The 20,839-nt window shown below is 41.3% G+C and overlaps 1 protein-coding gene across 2 annotated transcripts in view; it reads right to left on the bottom strand.

The window, feature by feature from the left end:
* The window catches only part of SEMA5A (semaphorin 5A), a 565,459-nt gene that overhangs the window by 65,970 nt on the left and 478,650 nt on the right, over window positions 1-20,839 (bottom strand). For both annotated transcript variants that reach the window (XM_025270715.3, XM_044932529.2), the window contains exons 14-16: window positions 20,257-20,438; window positions 14,183-14,326; window positions 4,117-4,264 (exon numbers count right to left, since the gene is read on the bottom strand). In XM_025270715.3, coding sequence (XP_025126500.2) covers window positions 4,117-4,264; window positions 14,183-14,326; window positions 20,257-20,438 — 474 coding nt within the window. The remainder of the gene's footprint in view (window positions 1-4,116; window positions 4,265-14,182; window positions 14,327-20,256; window positions 20,439-20,839) is intronic.

Genomic DNA, 20,839 nt, shown 5'->3' with positions numbered 1-20,839 from the left:
GGAAAGGGGTATCAGGATCAGAGCATCAGTGATTTCAGGGCCAGCACACATGGCCTCTAGCTAGCTTTGAGACAGAGGCCCAGAGGACAGTGGGCAGACCTCGGGGTCACAAAATGAACTGGCTGCAAAAGATCCAGGCCCTCCCTCTTCGTGTGTCAGTGAGCTCCCCAAACAACCCAAGGCTCGGGGCCCCCAAGCCTTTGACATCTGGAACTTACTTTTGTTTACCTTTGTTTCTTATTATGCTATTTTATCATGGTAAACATGATAAACATTTAACATGTGAGTGACCTTCTTACAGATTTTTAAGTGTTCAGTACTGTATTGTTGACCGTAGGCACAGTGTTGTAGCATACCTCTAGAACTTGTCCATCTTGCTTAACTAAAACTTTATCTCCCCATCTCCCACTCCACCCAGCCTCTGGCAAACACCACTGCAGTCTTTGATCCTAAGTATCTGACTGTTTCAGATATCTCCTTATAAGTGGAATCACATGCTATTTGTCTTCCTGTGAATGGACAGTTTTACTTAGCATAATGTCCTCAAGGTCCATGTTGTTCCATATGACAGAATTTCCTCCTTTTTAAAGGCTAAATGCTATTCCATTTTATGTATATCCTGTTCTTTATCCTTTCATCTGTAGATGGACATTTAGGTTGCTTCTACATCCTGCCTATTGTGAATAGTGCTTCAGTGAACACAGGAATATAGAGAGCTTTTCAAGATCTTGGTTTCAATTCTTTTGGATATAAAGAAATTGAAACCCTTGCGTGCTATAGATGGGGATGCAAAATGGTGCAGCCGCTATGCGAAACACCACAGAGATTCCTCAAACAATAAAAACTAAAACTACCATCCAATCCCAGCAAGCCCACTTCTTCATATTTAACAACAATAAAAAAATATAAAATCAGGATTGTGAAGAGATACCAACATTTAGAACTTTAAGAGCTGAGATTCACAGAAAAAAACTAATGGTTCTCAATGAGGATTCTTGACTGACCATCTCTTCAGTTCAGTTTAGTTCAGTTCAGTCGCTTAGTTGTGTCCGACTCTTTGAGACCCCATGAATCGCAGCACGCCAAGCCTCCCTGTCCATCACCATCTCCCGTCATTCACTCAAACTCATGTCCATCGAGTCGGTGATGCCATCCAGCCATCTCATCCTCTGTCATCCCCTTTTCCTCCTGCCCCCAATCCCTCCCAGCATCAGAGTCTTTTCCATGACCATCTCTTACTGAGATTTAAATAAATGCTTGGAGATTTATTGAAAGACAAGGATATATGAATATCACAGGTGAAACATGGGAAATATTTTTGTGGAAATTTCAAGTTAAAAATGGCAGAGCAAGAAAAGATTCTCAAGTCTTTTATATCCTATTCATTCTTGAACTTGAATGCAACACTTTTTCTACTGGCTGCTGTTGTGCTTATGAAATTTAAGTTCTTATACTTTTCACGAGTCTGTCCTTTACTGTGTGAATAACATTTCATTAGTATAAATAATTTTTAACAAGCTTGAACTCAAAGGAGCAGCTGAAGACCAGGAATAACAAAGAAGTGAAAGTAGGGAAGAGAACTCACAAGGAAGCTGAGACTTTCTGGAAGGAGGTCACGGGCATCACCGCACTTGATACTCACCGTGGCTCTGGGAGGGATGAAAGATCACCCTCTTCTCAGAAGAAGAGCCAGAGATTCAGAAATATCACCTGATGTCATCCAGCCAGACACGGGCACACAGATAACAAAATGCGTGACTCCAAAATCAACAAATTACCTATACTTACAGCCACATCTTTTTTTTTTTAACCAATTTAAAATATCCTTGTATTTTTTTTAATTCTCTTGTTTCAATATTTAATTTTTATTTTATAATAGATGGTCAATTTACAATGCTGTGTGCCACCATCTCGACAGAAGACTAAACATCAAAAATAGACATACGTTGTGCCAAAGATGTCTAAACTGCAGCTAGAATATGATCATCATGTCACTTTACCTAAATAGCTATTATTTTTAAATAACCATCTTAGGAATTGAACTGATAGGATATGTTTTCTAAGCAAGCCAAAGAAACCAAGCCTCTCCTTCATTCCGCTTATATTCCTCAGTTGATATTCCTACCTTGGAAGAGACAGAAAGTGGAATAAATAGGAAAAAAAAATGTGGGGAAAAAAATAAAACTTGTGCTTCTACTATAAAGAATAGAATGCTCCAGTGTGCCGTAATAACACCTTCCAGGAATTACATGGCCAGTAGTTTAACTATGGAGGGGAAGAAAAAGAAAACTAAACTGAAATACCTAAAAACTTATACTAAACTCCTTAGAGATGTTCATGATATTCCTCTGAATTTGAAAACTGATGTTACAGTTTTCATAAACCAAATTCTGCAAATATAGACACAAACAAAACAAATACATTAACATTTTAGGAAGACATTCAAGTTTTACATTTATAATCATATGTATCTCACACACACACACATACACACACACACACACACACACACACACACACAGTCCAGCAACACATAGGAGATAGGCTACACTTTTCTTTCATTAAACTTTTTATATGTAATAATTTAAATATGTTTGCAATAAGAAAATTAATAACTTGAAATGTTTTATGAGTTCTTTGTAGGGCGAAGTTTACAAACAAAAGTGCAATTCCACTCAGGTCATCAAATCATCCATCCCCATGGTTTACCAGCAGAGGAGACAAATTTTGACTTGGGAGTGGAGACCCCAGCGTTAGATGCCAAACCACCTGGATCAGGACTGATATATTTTAGAAAGGACAGACCTACCACATTTGAATGGTTTCCTAGACCTTCCTTCTAAATGATCACAGATTTACCTGTCACATTTTCATAAATAATTTTAAATCTCAGCATCTGAATTATCAATAATTACATCATCCTAAACTGAACACTAAGATATTCCATGGTTGAGTTAGTTCAGGCTGACCTGGAAAGAAGTGCTTCTATGATCAGTAATAGATTCTGCTAAAGCTACTGCAATATCTTTGCCAGTGCAAAGGGGAACAAATCTAATTGCAAATCCCAATAACAAAATCTCCTTGGGTTGGGTATAATATCCGACAAAGCATCTCATAACCCTCTTCCCCTCTCCAAATTTCCCAAGACTATCTGAACTGTGTGGTTTTTAGGTCTCACAAAAACAAACTGTACAGCAGCACAAAAACCTTCTATGCCTCATGAGCCAAGGTTACAAAATTACTGCAAAGACCAACTGGAAGATCAGCAAGGAAGCATGCCCAACCAGACCTTCTCATGCTGAACCTCCCCACCAAGGCGTCCCTACTGTCTCTACAGTCACTCTGCAATGTTTGCGCTGGAGGCAAGCAAATGAAGCCAAAGCCCCGCAGACTTAAGTGCTCAATCATTCTGACAGATGGCACAGGAAGAGCAACATCAGACCTTTGCACAAGTGGAATTTTGACAGACCAAAGTGTTAGGAGAAATAGGACCCACTAAGGCATAAGAGAAAGAAAACCATAAGTTGTCTCTGACGCCCTTAAAATTGGCACCAAATGTACTCTGATAACGGCCCCATAAAGTTGGTCAATCTTCAATGTCTAAGGTTTGTCCACATGTTACATTAATAACTTAGTGTGGGCTCAGTTTGATGACCTTATCCCATTTCCCAAACCAAATATAGCACCCAGAGTTAAGCAGGCTGAAGTTTGTGTACTAGCTCAGAGACAAGAACTGGAAAACTCCTGGGGCAGCTTATCCCACATGGGAAGATTTCCTCCAATCAGCCTTCAGTATACTCTTAATCCCAAGTATTTCCTCCAGACATTCTCGTTAGCCGGAAAGACTTGTGATTCACAGCATCTACTACCTGAATAGGCACTAGATTCACAGCATCAAGTTTCCAGAGCATTTTAGGTGTGCAGAACATCAAGTGTCTGCTGGGAAGCTCCTGTTTGTTGTATATCTAGTCAGTGAGACCACCTAGTCTCTGCAGAGCATCTGTGTTTGCAAAACATCTTTTGTGGGTGTAGCATTTAGTGTTTGCAAAGTACCCAGTGTTTGATGACTCTGGTCTCCCAGCTCTAGACTGCAGGCTGGGGATGAGGACTACTCACCACGTTACAGCCTGCACAGTCAGGACCGTTCTCGCAGGTTCTGCGGCGAGCTTGAATGCCACCCCCACACTGGGCTGTGCACCGTTCCCAGGGTCCCCATCCTGTCCAGAACACGTGTGGCGGGCACAGCAGGTGCTCATTGCAGTATCTGTAACGGGGAAACCAAGAGGGGGAAAAGCAGCCGTTTAGTGTAACGTGAGGCCGCGGGCCTGTCCACTCTCCGTCCCTGCACCGGATGTTGAACCCATGCGCATGCTCCGCGTGGAGGGGCGCTTCAGTGTTCGGAGTGGTCGCACAGGGAAGGAGGCGGATGCGGCGCTGGCCATGCTGTGTGAGCACAGACAATGGGATGTGCGGGAGACAACGCAAGATGCTAGACTCACGATGCAGGATGGAGCTTCCTGTGCAGCCAATTAGAGGAGAAACAAACAAACAGAGCCCTTCAAACAGACGCTCGGAAAAACGAGAACACACACAAAATACCTAAGTAGGGCATTTATCTTCGAAACATAAACACTGAAAGATAAAGTAGGTTATGAATACAAAGTCAGCAAATTGTGTTTGGGATTCATTTCTCATCCTTGAATCAAGTAAGGCCTGTAATCCTAGTAACATACCTTATAGAAAAATTAGTATAATTTTAGTATGAAGCTTCCAGCCACACAATGCCTAGGTTATTGTATTTTTAAATTTATTTGTAGACTCTCCCAGAATGATGTCCCACAACCTTAATATCGATGAGCACCTGTTATCCAAAAAGAGGTGAATTACTGTTGACAACCAGTCTATTTGTTTTAGTGACTGACTATACGTCTGTGTGTATATTCGTATTACCAATTCTTAGCCAAATATACAAAGCCATCCTTAGCCTTAGATATATCAAATTTCTCCTCAGTCTTTCATACTACAAGTGAGATAAAACGAAGTGAGAGAAGCAAACAATAAGAAGGAAACAAGCTGGCAATGCACGGGTTTACGGCTCACAGGTAAGAAGATGCTGTTCCTCTTCATCAAGGGAGCTTCCCTATTCAGGTGTGTCCAACCTGAGTTGCACTCAGGGAAACAGACACAAGCCCAGGGTGTGCAGGACAGAATAGACTTTTTAACTGAAATACAGTTGATTTACAATGTTGTGTTAGTTTCTGGTGTATACCAGTGTTTCAGTATACATATATATATATATATTCTTTTCAGATTCTTTCCCATTATACTTTATTACAAGATATTGAATTTAATTCTCTGTGCTATATAATAGGTACTTGTTGTTTATCTATTTTTAAGGAACCTCCATACTCTTTTTCATAGTAAGAAAAACACTATCTTAATGAGCAAAAAACAGAGGTGAGGAGCTGATTTCCAGAAAGTAAGAAAGGTAGTTTGGGCAGCATAGTTTCCTGACAGCAAATGCTGATATGACTCAACTGTTTTCCCATCAAATGAAGAACATTTAATGAATATGGTAGATGCAAGAATATATACAAGCATGAAAATCAAAAAGTCAGGCCAAGCTGAAGGGAGTCCACAGGATGAAGCACAGAGAGCATCACTGGGCATTCTGGGAAAGAATGAAAAGCAGGAGTGGGTCTTGCCAGTAGTCACTTCTACTACTAGCCAGGGATGTGAGAGCTGGACCGGAAAGAAGGATGAGCACTGAAGAATTAATGCTCTTGAATCATGGTGCTGGAAAAGACTGTAAGAGTCCCTTGGACAACAAGGAGATCAAACCGGTCAATCCTAAAGGAAACTGACCCTGAGTATTCACTGGAAGGACTGATGCTATAGCTGAAGCTCCAGTCCTTTGGCAACCTGATGCAAAGAGCTGGCTCACTGGATAAGATCCTGATGTTGGGAAAATTGAAGGCCAAAGGAGAAGGAGGCGGCAGAGGATGAGATGGTTAGATAGCATCACTGACTCAATGGACATGAATCTGAGCAAACTCTGGGAGATAGTGAAGGACAGGGGAACCAGGGTGCCCTCCATGGGGTCACAAAGAGTTGGACATGACATAGCAACTGAACAACAGGAATGGGAAGATTGTGATGAAAAAGTGCTTAGAGAGAGGTGAATACAAAAAGTCGCCGAGAGTGGAATGATCTGTCTTTATACAGATAGAGTGGAGGAACTTGAGCTTTATTTTCAGGGAACCAAGGAAATCTCAAGCTCCAGAGAAAAAATGAGTACTGTCAGAGTTGGAGTGAAGACTTGGCTGCAGGAGTTGGTGCCTCATCCTGATGGTACTGGAGCCCCTGAGAGGAGCAGAGTTCTCATGCTTGCCTGGAGGTGGTGCTGAGTTCCCAAAGGTGGATTAGGAGGAGCTGATGGGGCAGATGCCAGCCAAGAGGGCATGTTTGCAACAATATGAGGCAGAGACACCCCAAGTTGGACAAATACGATGGTGATGGCAAGAGACAGGAAGCGACATCCATGGGACATCCATGGTAGAGGGGGAATACGATGGCAGCTGTGTGGACATCAAGACAAATGAATAAATAAACTGTAGAGTCTAAAGTCAGCCTCTCCAATGAAAGTGGGTGGCGTGCTTACTTCTAGGGAGAGAGGGCTGATATTTCACAGCACAGGGGGAGTCAGGGACTAATTGGGAAAATGGTTTGGCCTCTAAATCTTCTCATGAAAGAGTAGGCAGTGAAACTAAAGAGTTCTCGCTCTTCTTCATAAGACAGTCTTCCAGGGTCCTGAGTCTCACAGCTCGGGACTCCAGACAGTCTTACATGTGGGAAGGAAGGGGAAGGAGGCTTCTAATTAACAGAGTATGAGCTTGAAAACAAAACTGAGGGTATAATAGATGAAAAGCACCAGACCTTTGCAAATGTGGAGTTACAAGACGTAAAGCAAAGCATCCTGACTCCTCAGTGACTATTAAAATCCATGTCAGTGCAATGATTGTTCTACTAAGAAACTGCCATTTGTTTTAAGAAGGTGTTTGGAAGAAGTAAGTCAAGAATACTCAAAACATCAGAATTCTTAACAGTAAATTAAAAATATCCATGCGGAACCTTTCTCAATGTGGACAGAAGACCACCCCCAGTTTCCAAAGTGATATTGCCAACATGTAAAGGGTCTGGAATTCCTCGACTCCTTAACACTAACTTCAGCTTTCTAAACCAAAAACAAACCCACATTAAGAGTAGAGCGGGCAAAGGAAAATCTTATTTATAGTACTCATAAAACCCTTGACTTTTTAATAAAAAGCATAGCAATGGAGCTACCACTTACCAAAAGGAAAGTAAATCAGAATGCAAGTATCCTTTCTTATCTCTGTCTACATCATGCTCCCCTCTGAACACACTGTGTTATTACACCTGAAAGTCTGCCACAGGAGAACCTGATAACTGTGTGTAGCCTAGAACTTTCTATCCATGTTATAAATTATATCCCTGGCTGCATTTTTAGGTGGTCAACAATACGCTTTTCTTCTCTTTCTTCTTCTATAGTAGTTCTATGACAAAAGGCACACCAGATAATGTAACTGGTGCCCTCTGCAAGGGAAGTCAGAGAGAACTAGACATTGCCAGGCTAGTCTGTCATTTATGTCTAGGTTTCACTCAAAAATTCACCTTGGGGGAGTCTGCTCAGAGGCTGAGCCCTTACAAGCTCCTAGCTCTGGATTCTCTGCAATGTCAAGAGAGCACTGGCCCTCTGCCTTTCTTACTCCGTCACCCAACAAACACATGCCAGAGGGGCATATCTCTTGTTAAATTACAGACTGGGCCTCCGATGTCTGTCTTGGTCATGAACAACAGTGGGCATCTAACTCACTCCAGTATTCTTGCCTGGACAATTCCATGGACAGAGGAGCCTGGCAGGCTGCAGTTTTCAGGGTCACAAATAGTCACACACACAAACTTAGTTACCTCGACGACTCTGGGTGTGCAAGGATTTTATTAATTTGTGGATAAAATAGATACACAATATATCAGCCATTTGCTCTTCATTACTGAGTCCTTTATACATGGCTGGCTTTTACCAAAGGATAAGCTGAACGGTTCTGAAATCTTATTGGCTCTCTCGGATCCCCAGCCTCTTAGAGCATCGATGGTCACAGATGCATTTCACGATGCATTAAAAATTAAGATTTTCATTTTTCCCATGACTGCTCATTCTCATTTTGCATTTCAGAATGAATTAATAGCCTGGCGGTATTTCTCCATAAATTATCCATTTTCCCACAGACCTAATCTCTGTGAAGAGAACTATCTTTCATAATCCTGCATGGACTAGATTTTCAATACCGTATCATTTTCCCTTGTCCTATTTCTTCACGCTACAAATTGTGTTCTGTTCTGGTTCCACCCATGTTGGTTTCTCATGAAACCTGTTAGCCTGAACCAATCAGAGCCCTGTGAGAACTGTTTTCTCCTTGATTTACTCTTAAGTGATCGTTGCTTTTCTGGGCCACACTGGGAGAATGGAATCTTCTGTGGCACCAGAGAGACTGTACAAGTATTGAGTTCTCCACAATATTATTTTTTCCCCAAGAAGAAGCTAAGGGATCCATTAGGAAAGAGTAGTGATAATGATTTGCAAAGAGCATCACTTTGGCTCATCATGGGATTAAACAAACTTACCTGTGCAGACAGAAAAATCATATCATAAACCCCGATTGGTGGCTGGGTCTCTTTACTTTGATAACACAACTGAAAGACTCTAGCGTGGTCTCCATGAGCCTCACTTCCTGGAATTCACATCTTGTGTAATTCCTTCCCACTCTGTGTGGGTGGGACCTGTGACTTGCTCCTAATCAACAGAATATGGCAAAGATGACAGATTGTCATTTCCATGATATACTACCTAACCCTGTATTATCCTTCTTTTAAGAAGTTCCTTCGTCTTGCTGGCTCTGAAGAAGTAAGCAATCAGATGTGAAAGTCCCAGAGGCAAGGAGTTTAGAGTAGTTTCTGGAAAACAGCTTCAGTCCAACAACACAGGAGAAATCTAGGAAGCAGACCCCTCCCCTTGCCAAAGGAGCCTCAGATGAGACTATGGCCACAGTCTATACCTTGGTGTACCCTTTAGTGATGCTGAAGCAAAGCGTCCAGCTAAGCTCCGTCCAGGCCATGACCCCAGGGACACTGTGAGCCAATAAAGCACGTGGTGTTTTAGGCAGCTAAGTCTGCGGTAATATTTTTATGAATGACAACTAGAACAGATCTTGATACTTAGACACATGGAGCTACTTTAAGAAAGATCTAAAAATATCAGAGAGGCTTCAGGACTAGAAACTGAGTAGAAGCAAGCAGAATTTTGAGAATCATGGTAGAGAAAATTAATCCCTTTGAATAAACTGTTAGTATAATATTACAGAAAAATATTATTCAGCCTGAAATGCAATGAAGTTCTGATACATGCTACAAGATGAACTTTGTAAATGATAATGCTAAGTGAAATAAGTGAGATACAAACTAGAAAAGATTATATGATTCTACTTACTCAATACTTACTTAAATCTTCTATTAGGCAGATTTATCAACTATTGGTTCCAGAGTTCTTGTTTCGGGGGATGCAGAAGTTTTGGAAATGGTGTTATGGTTGCTCAATAGTTAAATGTAATAATACTCCTAAGTCAAACTCTTAAAAACAGTTAAATGACAATTTTATGTTACAGGCTTCCCTGGTAGCTCAGATGGTAAAGCGTCTGCCTGCAATGCGGGAGACCCAAGTTTGATCCCTGGGTCGGGAAGATCCCCTGGAGATGGAGGAAATGGAAATTCACTCCAGTATTCTTGCCTGGAAAATCCCTTGGCCCGAGGAGCCTGGTAGGCCACAGCCCATGGTATCACAAAGATTCGGACACGACTGAGCGACTTCCCTTCCCTTTATGTTACAAATGTGTGTGTGTGTGTACATATATATGTGCACACATCTTCAGGCTCTTCAGTAGTGTCCAAGGCAAGAATACTGGAGTGGGTTGCCATTTCCCTCTCTAGTAGATCTTTATAAATCAGGGATCAAACCCATGTCTTCTATGTTTCCTGCACTGCAGGTGGATCCTTTACCACTGAGCCATTGGGGCAGCAGAAAAAGAAATTGAGGGAAATAATATTAAACAGAAAGGAAATTCTTGGCCTCTCCTGATGGCAAAAGATACTAAAATGAAGAGGCAGCTTCTGAGCACCACCAGGAACGGTTGGCAAAGAGTAAAAAACTGAAGTTGTAACTGTACAACCTTTTGTTAAAACCTCAGGAGCATCAAAAGATCAGAGTAGTGTTCAGTCCCACAAGGAGTCCTTTCAGAAGTTCAAGAGCAAGAGTCACAGATCTTCTCAATCACAAGAAAGCTGGAGGGTGTTGTCCCTCAGCTGTCTTAGCAGAAGCCCCAGCTAGAGAAGGGCTGTCTCAGAAAGATCTGTGGGTGTAGACTGTTTAGTGGAGCAAAGCCCAAGGAAATTCATGGCAGGCTTCTGAAGTTGACTTCAGCAAAAAGATCACCAGCTGAGACTAAATATATGGAGAAAGTACAAATGAAATGAGGCTGTTGGAAACCCAAACTTACACTGGCAGGAAGCAGGTTCATTAAACTAACCAGCTGCAGGCACATGCTACCTTTCATGGAAAAGGAAGGGTCAAGCAGGAAACAGACATGAGAGCAGAGCTAAGAACTGTGGAGAATCACACCCAAGCTTTGCAACTTCATCAAGCAACTCCATACACTTGTCTGCGTAGATCTCAGAATTTTTACGGAAATTTCTTTGTACCTTCCATTTCCCCCTTTTTGAACAGAAGTAACCGTAGCTGTTATCCTCTGCCTGCCCCACCATGTGTCCGCTGAGTGTGTTGGTGACCAGATAACTTGCCTCACACTTTAAGATGGACAGGCTGAAATGAACTACACCCAGGGAGACTCATTCACTTTGAGTCTGATTTGAATAAGGTTCCAGATTTGGAGAAATGACTGAATGTTATTATAAAACTGGGAGGAAACTGGAGATGGGGTGAATTGGATGTTGTATGTGATAAGGACAGTTCATCACTGATGGCAGATAAACTCTACGTTGAGCCCAACGATTCCTGCCTCTTGACGTGCACATCCTGTGCAATGCATACGTTTTTGTATGATGTACATATCTTTCCTCTTGATTGAGCACTAGGTCTGTGACTTTCTTCTAACCAATAAACTATGGCAAGGTGTGGGTATGTCACCTTTGTGATGATATTACATAAGACAGTAATGTTCATTTTGCAAGGAGATTCTCTTCCTTGCTGGATTTGAGGAAGCAAGTTGGGAAGGCTTGTTTGTCAAAAAACTGAGGACAGTTTCAGACTGACAATGAGTGAGCAACCAAGGTACCCAGTTTGATGGAAATGAATGCCAATAACAACCACGTGAACTTGGAAGTAAATCCTTCCCCAGGTGAGCCTCAGATGAGACCACAGCTCTGGCCGAGCAGAGAACCCAGGTGAATCATAACAGAACTCCTAGTCCACTGAGAGGTGATAACTGTGTGTTGTTTTAAGTCAGTAAGTTTGTATAACTGTTGTTACACAGCAGGAGAAAGTGAATACAGACAAGGATATTCGCATTTCAATAATATTTACACAGGGGTCCACTGCTTCATCCTTGTGGGCAGCCTCTCTGGGAATCAATACTTCTACTCAGTTTTTACTACTCAAGAAAATAATTTTCCAAAAATTTTGGAACAGATAAACAAATGCCCATGCCTTTTAAAGTACATCTAGAACATAAATTGGATATTTTCTTTATCCATTATTTAGACAAAAATCAATGTGAACATTTTTGAGATTTCTGTTGCAATAATGTTCTCACTGAATTTTTCACATATTGGAGATTTGATCACCAATAAAAAGTCACTCACTAAAGTCTTAGCATTAATTTAGGGACCTTACCGGGAGAGTCAATTTATTCATTTGTGGCCACTCAGGAGTTTTTTAGGTTTGTTGTTGTTCAGTTACCAAGTTGTGTCTGACTCTTTGTGACCCCATGGACTGCAGGATGCCAGGCTTCCCTGTCCCTCACCATCTCCCAGAGCTTGCCCAAGTTCATGCCCATTGCATCGGTGATTCCATGCAACCATCTCATCTCATTGTATCTCATTTTTAGGTTTGATGGTGTTTAAATAAGCATGATGTGACTTTATTAATGAGTGTATATGTCTAGCCCTTGTTCTTTCATACCTTCCCATGAAGATCAGGGTCTCCTTTAATCTTGAGTTTAGTTCTCAAATATGTCTTTTGTCAAAATTAGGATGGTATTTCTTTATATTCCTTAGGTAGAGAGATTTCCCACATAACCTGACAAAGACACTAAGAACTCTTTGCTAGTGAACTCTTTGCTAGTGAAGAGTTCTTAGTGCCAAGAAAGAGTTCTTAGTGCCAAGAGTTCTTTGCCAAGAAAGAGATGCCATGCATTTGTTTTTTCTAGCTTTCATTAACTTCTCAATCACCCCCTAAGAAAGGCAGTTTCAAAGGGAGATTCCCTGGGGATACCGGCCCTGTTCTTATCATCCACAAGTTCCCTCCTCAAGCAAACACTCATCTAGTCCAAAAGTGTTTCTTCTGTAAAACAAGAACACTTTAAATGAAAGTTCCCCAAACACATTAACCATCCTGATCTTTTTCTGAAAATGAAGCTTTATGAACACTTGTAAATGGATACAGAACATATATAGATGTTAACCACACAATTAACCAGCTTCTTCCTTCCTGTGTGCTCAGCTTGGGAAAGGTGATAACAGGTGTGAGATTTGTGGAGGTGCTGTGATTCTAGGGGTGGATAGAGGTCGCTTTACCTGAATGGGCTCTATTATGTGACAACATACAACATTTAAAACTTATAGCCAATTTAAAACCTTCTAACGCTGGAAGACATCTTTCCCATAATCGACTTTCCCACTTATCAACTGGTGTCAGATTGGAAATGACAGGCTTGTGTTAGACTGTCACAGGGTACTACTTCAAAAACAACCAACTTTGCCTTGTAAAAATCATCCTTCATTTTTCTTTGAGTCAAAAGAATGCAATCTTAATTGGTGATTTAGGAACACAATGAAGAGAGAAGAAAATTATTCTCTCCAGTTAATTTCAGGTTGTAATAAATATCTGGTGGAGAATTACCTACCCACTAAGCCTGTTGGCTTTGTCTATATAAATATTAATCACATAAGCCAATAACTGATAGGTATTTTTATGAGGCGCCCACTGAAGTCATTTCACAGGATACAAGTCTTACTACAATTTAATTAAAAAGTACTGAAAGCCAATTTGCTTCTCATGGACCAAGAACATAAACTGATATGAGTGTGGAGAGTTAAGACTCACAAAGGTGACGTGGAATTCACCTACCTGGATTTTCTCCCAAAACCATAAACGAGGGTGTACTTTAAATATGGAAGGAAGAGCCAGTGATCACAACTGCAGATTTATAAGGCCAAAACCAAATGTTTGAGTCTACAAATAGCAACAAGTTGTTAAATGCGAGACTGAACTGAAATGTCCCATGGACGTGCTGAAAGCTTAAAATATACATGGAAAAGGAACCCTCCCTCTGGGTTGTCCTGCAGGTTCACTGAGGGGTCCTGTTAATAGACAAGTGTGTAGTTGTAATTATAGCCAAAATACTCACTATGGCTCTCACCTGGTGCCAGTGCTTAATTCAGTCGTGATGGAAAACTTACCTCTTCTGATCAACACCATCTGGACCCAGGACCAGCTCAGGCCCTATTTGGAACTGGAGGTGTGAGACCAGTCTAGCGGAATTTTAATAAGAGCAGTCATTCCCCAGCAGACTCACTTGCCTCGTCTCCGGGGAGCCCAGCACAGAGATGCCCATTGTCCCTGTATCTCCCATCCCTCAAGAGCCGCTGGGCTGAGTGAACCCTGCAGGCTCCACCCCCACCAGTGATGCTGTCCACCCCAAGCTTTGGTCGAAATTAAAGGATGAAAGAAAAGAGGTCATTCGGCTCAACAGAAAAGGATGCCACAGACAAGCTGAGCTGGATCGAGAAACTGAAACCGCAGGGAAACCGACCGCACCGGGATGACAGGAAGCAGGAGGGTGGCGACCCGGAGGCGCAGAGGGTAGGTACCCACCTCTCCTCGCGGTTCTGCCCCACGCACACCCGGCCCCCGTGCCGCGGGGTGGGGTTGCTGCAGGACCGCTGCCGCACCTGGAAGCCGATCCCACACGTGGTGCTGCAGGGAGACCACGAGGTCCAGGGGGTCCAGCCTCCGTTCCTAGGGGAAGAAGCAACAGGGTCACTGGGGTCAACTTGTGCAAGGCCCAACCTCTATCTGCATGCACCCCCAAGTTCACACGGGGGTTCCCCCCACGGGGACCACTGACCACTGACCATGGCTGTGAAGGCCATGGGAGCAAGGAGCCCCAGGAATCAATGCAATGTACTGTCTCGGGAATCAATGCGATGTACTGTCTCGTAACCGCAGTTATTATGAAGTCTGTCCCCGCCCCCGAACCTGATTTTCGAGTCAAAAAAGAAAACTTGAGAGTTAAATTTTACATGTACTTGCAAATAACTTAAAAACGGGCTAATTAGAAACAAGAAAGCTTAGTGGTGAAAACGTTAAGCTAATGAAAAATAATGCTATTTTTGTTTTTTGAAAAGCAATTAGAGATGCATCCCTGAACCTTTGGCCTTTATGATTTTATTTGATCTGTACTGTATCAGTTATAATCTAGGAAAAGGGCACATTGAATCAAATAGTCATTAAATGTTTCCTTTAAAATCTATTAATGGCAGTGACAATCAGTAACTCTCTTGATGGCATTTGTATTGATAAAGAGTACCATAATGTCCAAAGTTATAAAACAAGCTTTATTAAAAATGAAGAAAGGATATTTTAAATTCAGATTCTTGGCTATTCTTGAATAATCTGACAAAGATATAGAGTATAACTAGGAAGTGCAAATTGTGTATATCTTTATTTATGTTATTTTAACATATATAAAATAAGGCAGATATATTAAAATATAAAATAAAAAACTTTTATAAAAGTGGGTTATACAAAAAACTGCTACTAACAGCCAGAGAAAAATTTTTGTTTAACATTGTATTTTTTTCCTTAAAATGTCTGCTTGTAGAATATTTATAATTTAAATATCTCCCTTAGCAGTTTGTCCCTGCTATTTAAAAATAAACTATAGGAATTTTTTAAAAATTTAAGTATTATTAATAAAATGTATGTTAAAACCAGAGTCCAAACTCCCATATAGATAGTTAAGTGCATGTAGAATTCTTTCTCTATTTCTCTGTTCGCATATGCATTTCTAAATAGCTGTTACTCTTATCTATAGTATTTATATTTCCACTGAAATAATTCTTATTTTACTTTATACATTCCTTTAAAAGCATGCAGGTGCATAGCTATACCATTGAAGCTCAAGGTATAAACAGCACACTACATACGTAATTTCTAACACAATTTCAAATGAAAGCTCCTCTGAGAAATTCTTAGCATATTTCATATTCCCCTACTTTATTTTCTGAAACTTAAAAATAATCAAAATCAAAATAAAGTGATACCTCGATGTATGATATAACAAAGCGGCTTCATAATAATTTAACCAAAATAACACAAAATAAGACAGATTTCTGAAGCTGTTTCTACAATTAGTATCTTACATGTCATTCCTCACACAATTTTAAAAAGTATACAAGTAATGTAATTTCAACATAAATAAAATAAAAACAAATAAAAGAAACATAAAAATAGAAATAAACATAAATAAAATAAATTTCAACATAAATAAAAAGAAAATTTTTAAGCTTCTTTTATATAAAAAAAGTTTAGATAATGCAAGAAACACTGCTCCCAAAATTGCTTGGAAATTCTTAACTGCCTAAACCTTTTAACAAACGTGACACCTTATGATGTAATCTACTCGCAGTCTATGGAACCTGTTGTATACAGGGCAGTAGGTATTTTAAATAATGGGAATATAGTACATTAGGAGATTAATGACTGCACTGTCCACATACGTGACTCTTCTATGGAGCTGGGTTCGCACTCCTCAAAGTGCTCCTTAGAGGCAGCCATGGCAGCAGGCAACCAAAGAAGCAGCATTGAAAGTGAGAGTGTTAGTCACTCAGTTGCATCTGACTCTGTGACCCCATGGCCTGTAGCCCACCAGGCTCCTCTGTCCATGGGATTCTCCACGCAAGAGTACTGGAGTGGGTTGCCATGCCCTCCTCCAGGGTATCTTCCTGACCCAGGAATCGAACCTGGGTCTCCTGCATTGCTGGCAGATTCTTTACCAACAGGGCCACCAAGGAAGCCCAGAGTAGCATTAAGTCAGCATATATCAGCAGATGGATCATTTTTTTTATTAAGTCAGTCGAAAACAATCCACTTAATGCATTTAAAACATCACTGAAGCAGGTTTGTTTACTAATATTTGATTTTTAGCCTTAAAATAACCACCAATTTTATCACAGCTCCTTTTACTGAATGGCATTCCAAAACTAGAGACAGAGCTGAGCAGGCATCAATAAAATCACAAGAATGTCTGTGATAGTCGTTTTTTCCATTAAACAATATAAAATAGAGTACTACTCATTGACTGTAGCCTTCCAACAATAACAGTTCTATAGCTTTTATGAAGTTTCTACCAGGCATCAGTGGAAACCACCTTAGTTTTATAGAAATAATGCAACACATAATGCAATGTTGAGATGCTCTTGTTTTCTGAAATAACGCAAACAGTCTAATCTCTGTAGCCTTCATGGGCTCCTTTTTGACTGTGTGGAGCATCTGAGCTGGCCTACGGAGATGGTGAACAGAGGGCAAAATCTGCCCTTGCAGCCTGCCTTTCCTTATCTGACTGCCCTTCCCTTCCTGGGCAGGCAGTGTCCTCAGGCCCTGGGTTGCCATACAGTGTGGCCCCCAACACGATTGTCAGTGTGAGTGATGTCACAGACCACTTACACAGAGGTCTCTGCATTCTAAATTGGCTCTTGGAAAGAAGATAATACTTAGAAAAAAAGTCCTACAATAAGTGAGGAGGGTGAGTGTGGACACTGATCTGAGAAGCTTTCCTGGTGCTTCTTGCTTTTTAAATTTTTTATATCTTTTTTACTGCAGTATGGATGATTCACAATATCATGTTAGTTTCAAGTGTCCTGGTGTTTGTTTTAAATATAGCATACTGATTGGGAGACTGGGATTGACATGTGCACACTGTTGATCTTGTGTGTGTATCTGTGATGCTCAATCATGTCTGACTCTTTACGAACCCTTTGATTATAACCCACGAGGCTCTTCTGTCCAGGAGATTTTCCAGGCAAGAATACTTGAGTGGGTTGCCATGCCCTCCTCCAGGGCATCTTCCCGACCTGGGGATTCAACCTGTGTTTCTCACGTCTCCAGTACTGGCAGGTGGGTTCTTTACCACTGCTGCCACCTGGGAAGCCCACTCAGAGCGCAGCACAGAGCTTTCTGATTAAAGACTTGGCCTCTGTCTCCTAGACTCTGGGGTCTGCCTGCCTTTCTCCAGATGCTGAGAGTATCGGTGGTTATAACTCTCAGGTGAGAGAATCTAACACCATCAAGGGTCCTGCCGCTACAGAGCTCCCCTTGTGACCAGCTGCAGTCTTTATGGGGGCTACAGCACAGCACACCCAGCTTCCTGCCTTCCCCTCATCCCCCCTGGAGATGCTTAGAACCCTCTCCATACTTCCTTCACACAATCTCACTGTCAGAGTGGTCATCCTGACCAACCAGGACGGATGCAGGTTTTGCTCCTAGAAAAAAAGTCCCATTAAAAAAGGTATACGTACACAAAATTAGCCTCCAATTAAAATAAATAAATTTAAATTAAAAAAAGGTATATGTAGCCATCATTGGAAGCTGCAAACTTATTTAGATGACAAAAACTCGGTCAAAGCTCCAAGCCTTCCTTGACATTCTACCTTACTACTGAGCTAGTTTGAGTTTTGTCTCTCTCCGTTCCTTCCTCCTTCCCAAAGAATTAGAATTCAGAAGGGGTGTAGACATTCATGTGTTCACTTTAATTATAAAATTAAACCAGATTTTCATGATTGATAGGAAGTCTGACTTGGCCCCAGTTTGATAATAGAGTCTGGCTTAGCTAATTACCTTATACTGTGGATTTATTTCCATAAATTGAATGCCCTTAATCTGTAGCTCCAAGATAATGACAAATTTAAACGATGTGATATAAGAGCATTTAATCAAAGATATTATATTTGCCAAATATATTGAATTAGCAATATTTTGAATTCCCCAACACTTTCTGAGTATATTAAGTTAAACAATAACAAAGATAAATGAAGAATGGGTTTAACTTTGAGTCATTAGATCAGTCTTTGTAAAGGCTTTCTGATGTACTTTGCACTAATTGAGGAAGTACTTGACATCAGTGGCTGCAAAAAAAAAAAAAAAATCAGTTTGCAAGTTAGGTGGTTTCCACTTTTCTGCTTCCAACAAAACTGAGGCCAACATAAACAAGTTATCAACTGATAAAGGGCATTAAAAACAATTTCTGATGTCAGATTACCATAGTTTTGGCAGATAACTTCAAAGGAATAATGTAAACTAATAAGCCCTTGCTGCTAGCAAACCAAATATTTGCTGCGAAATGGCCTTGTTCACTTGGCTTCTCACCACTGTCTCTTTCCTTTGACAGCACCAGGGGCTACCAGTGGATAGAAGTAAGTGAGTGCTATGGTTCCTCCCTCTTGACCCTGCAGTGAGGTGGTTCATAAGGATGAAGATCAAATCTGGTGACACCCATAAAACTGCAACATGGCCTGTTTTTGCCAATGATGGAGTCCTAGCTTCCTATCCCTCAGGCACGCTGAAATGTGCACTCATGAGAGGTCCCCATCAAGCAGACAGGATGCTCCTGGCAGCTGAGCATTCTCTTCAGTTACCATGAGAGACACGATCCCTGAGTCAGGCAAGGACAGAGATGCAGGCACAGTGTATCAACTCATGCATTCTTGGATCCCCCTTAAGTCGTCAACCAAAAATTATCGCTAATAGCTCACATACCAGTAAGTGACACTCTCATGTGGATTTGGAAAGCCATATGCACTTTTAGAGGGGCTTCCCAGATGGCACAGTGGTAAAGAATCTATCTGCCAAAGTAGGAGATGTGGGTTTGATTCCTGAGTCAGGAAGATCCCCTGGAGAGGGAAATGGCAGCCCACTCCAGTATTCTTGCCTGGAAAACCCCATGGACAGAGGAGCCTGGTGGGCTACAGTCCCTTGGGTCACAAAGAGTCAGACATGATGGAGTGTCAAGATACTGAAATATGCACTTTAAGAAGCAGGGTCCTCTGAGTGTAAGCATCAGGGTAGGATAGCTTTGGTAGTTTCAGAAATGGCCCCTAGAGTCGATATTCCTGAATCTGTAAAGGACCAGTCTAGGGTAACGACTAAAGCTCCCATGTCCACACAGGTACCTGCAATGGGCCAGCTGCCAATCACAATGTTTATACCTGGACAGTGTGGTTTTTGGATGCTCTGTCTCCATAGCAAGCTACTCACCTGCCCTTTAAAAGAATGGTGATAAACTAGATACCCTTCATATACTAGAAAGTTGTCATTGAATTCTCTTTTCACCAAAAGCTTCAAATGTTGCAGACATTTCTGTTACATCACTATTTGAATGTGTGAATGGAATTTAAATACCACAGAGATTTGATAGTCACCTTTGCATTTAAAAAATTGATGAACAGAGTCTAATTTAACATTCAGAAACTGTATGCTTTTCTTTCTTCTAACATTTTGCATACTCTAAACACTTTTCCCAGTCTAACAATGAACACATGGATAGGTTTAGATTTACCTAAACATATAAAGAGGCTTAGAATCTGATTTTTAATTTTTTAAATTGAGTTATAGTTGATTTACAATATCATGTTAGTTTTAGTTATATAGCACAGCAATTCAGTTATACAAATCTATGTACAGGATGCATAGGTGTATAAGTGTATTGCAAATTAGGTTTTTAATTTAAAATCTCCCCCCACAGATCATGTCATTTTTAAGTGGTCAACCTCTCTATCTTTTTGTGACCTTTTTCTTGAATAGGGAAGGCATTTATCGGAAGTGATTTCCCAAACGCCTGGACAAGCTGGGTTTACACTTGCGTTTAAGCCCAAGTGTCAGGAGGGACGCACCTGGAGCAGTTCGCAATCTCCATGCGGGGGCCCTGGCACTGCCAGCCGCCACACTGGGGGGCCGGGCTGTCACAGGATCGGGTGCGACAGAGGCAGGATCCCACGGCGCTGCCGTCCGTGTGCGTGCAGGGCGTCCACGGAGACCACGCGCCAAAGTGCCCATCCACGGTGAGATTCCTCACCTAGGAAGCAGACATAGGCAAGGATGTCAGAAAGGGTTAAGGCTGCAAACATAATAAGAGAAAAAAATCAGATCTCCCACAAGACCATCAGAGCTTCTTTGGAGTATCTCATATTGCAATCAAAAAGAGAGGAAGGGGAAGTATTTCGAAGGAAAGCAGTAGAGGCCACGGGTGGAGACAAGGATGAAGTGGAGGAGAGGAGGGGGAGGAAGGAGGTAGAGGGGAGGAGGGAACAGACGGAAAGGAGGAGGGGGAGGGGAAAGTGCTAATGACCTGTCAATCAAACCATGGCAGGGTTGTCTAATCTAGTTCTTTTTTTTAATTTATTTATTTTAATTGGAGCCTAATTACTTTACAGTATTGTAGTGGTTTTTGCCATACTTTGACATGAATCAGCCATG

Source organism: Bubalus bubalis, chromosome 19 (genome assembly GCF_019923935.1).
Source record: "Bubalus bubalis isolate 160015118507 breed Murrah chromosome 19, NDDB_SH_1, whole genome shotgun sequence".
Lineage (NCBI taxonomy): Eukaryota > Metazoa > Chordata > Mammalia > Artiodactyla > Bovidae > Bubalus > Bubalus bubalis.
This window is presented reverse-complemented; position numbering and strand designations above follow the sequence as displayed.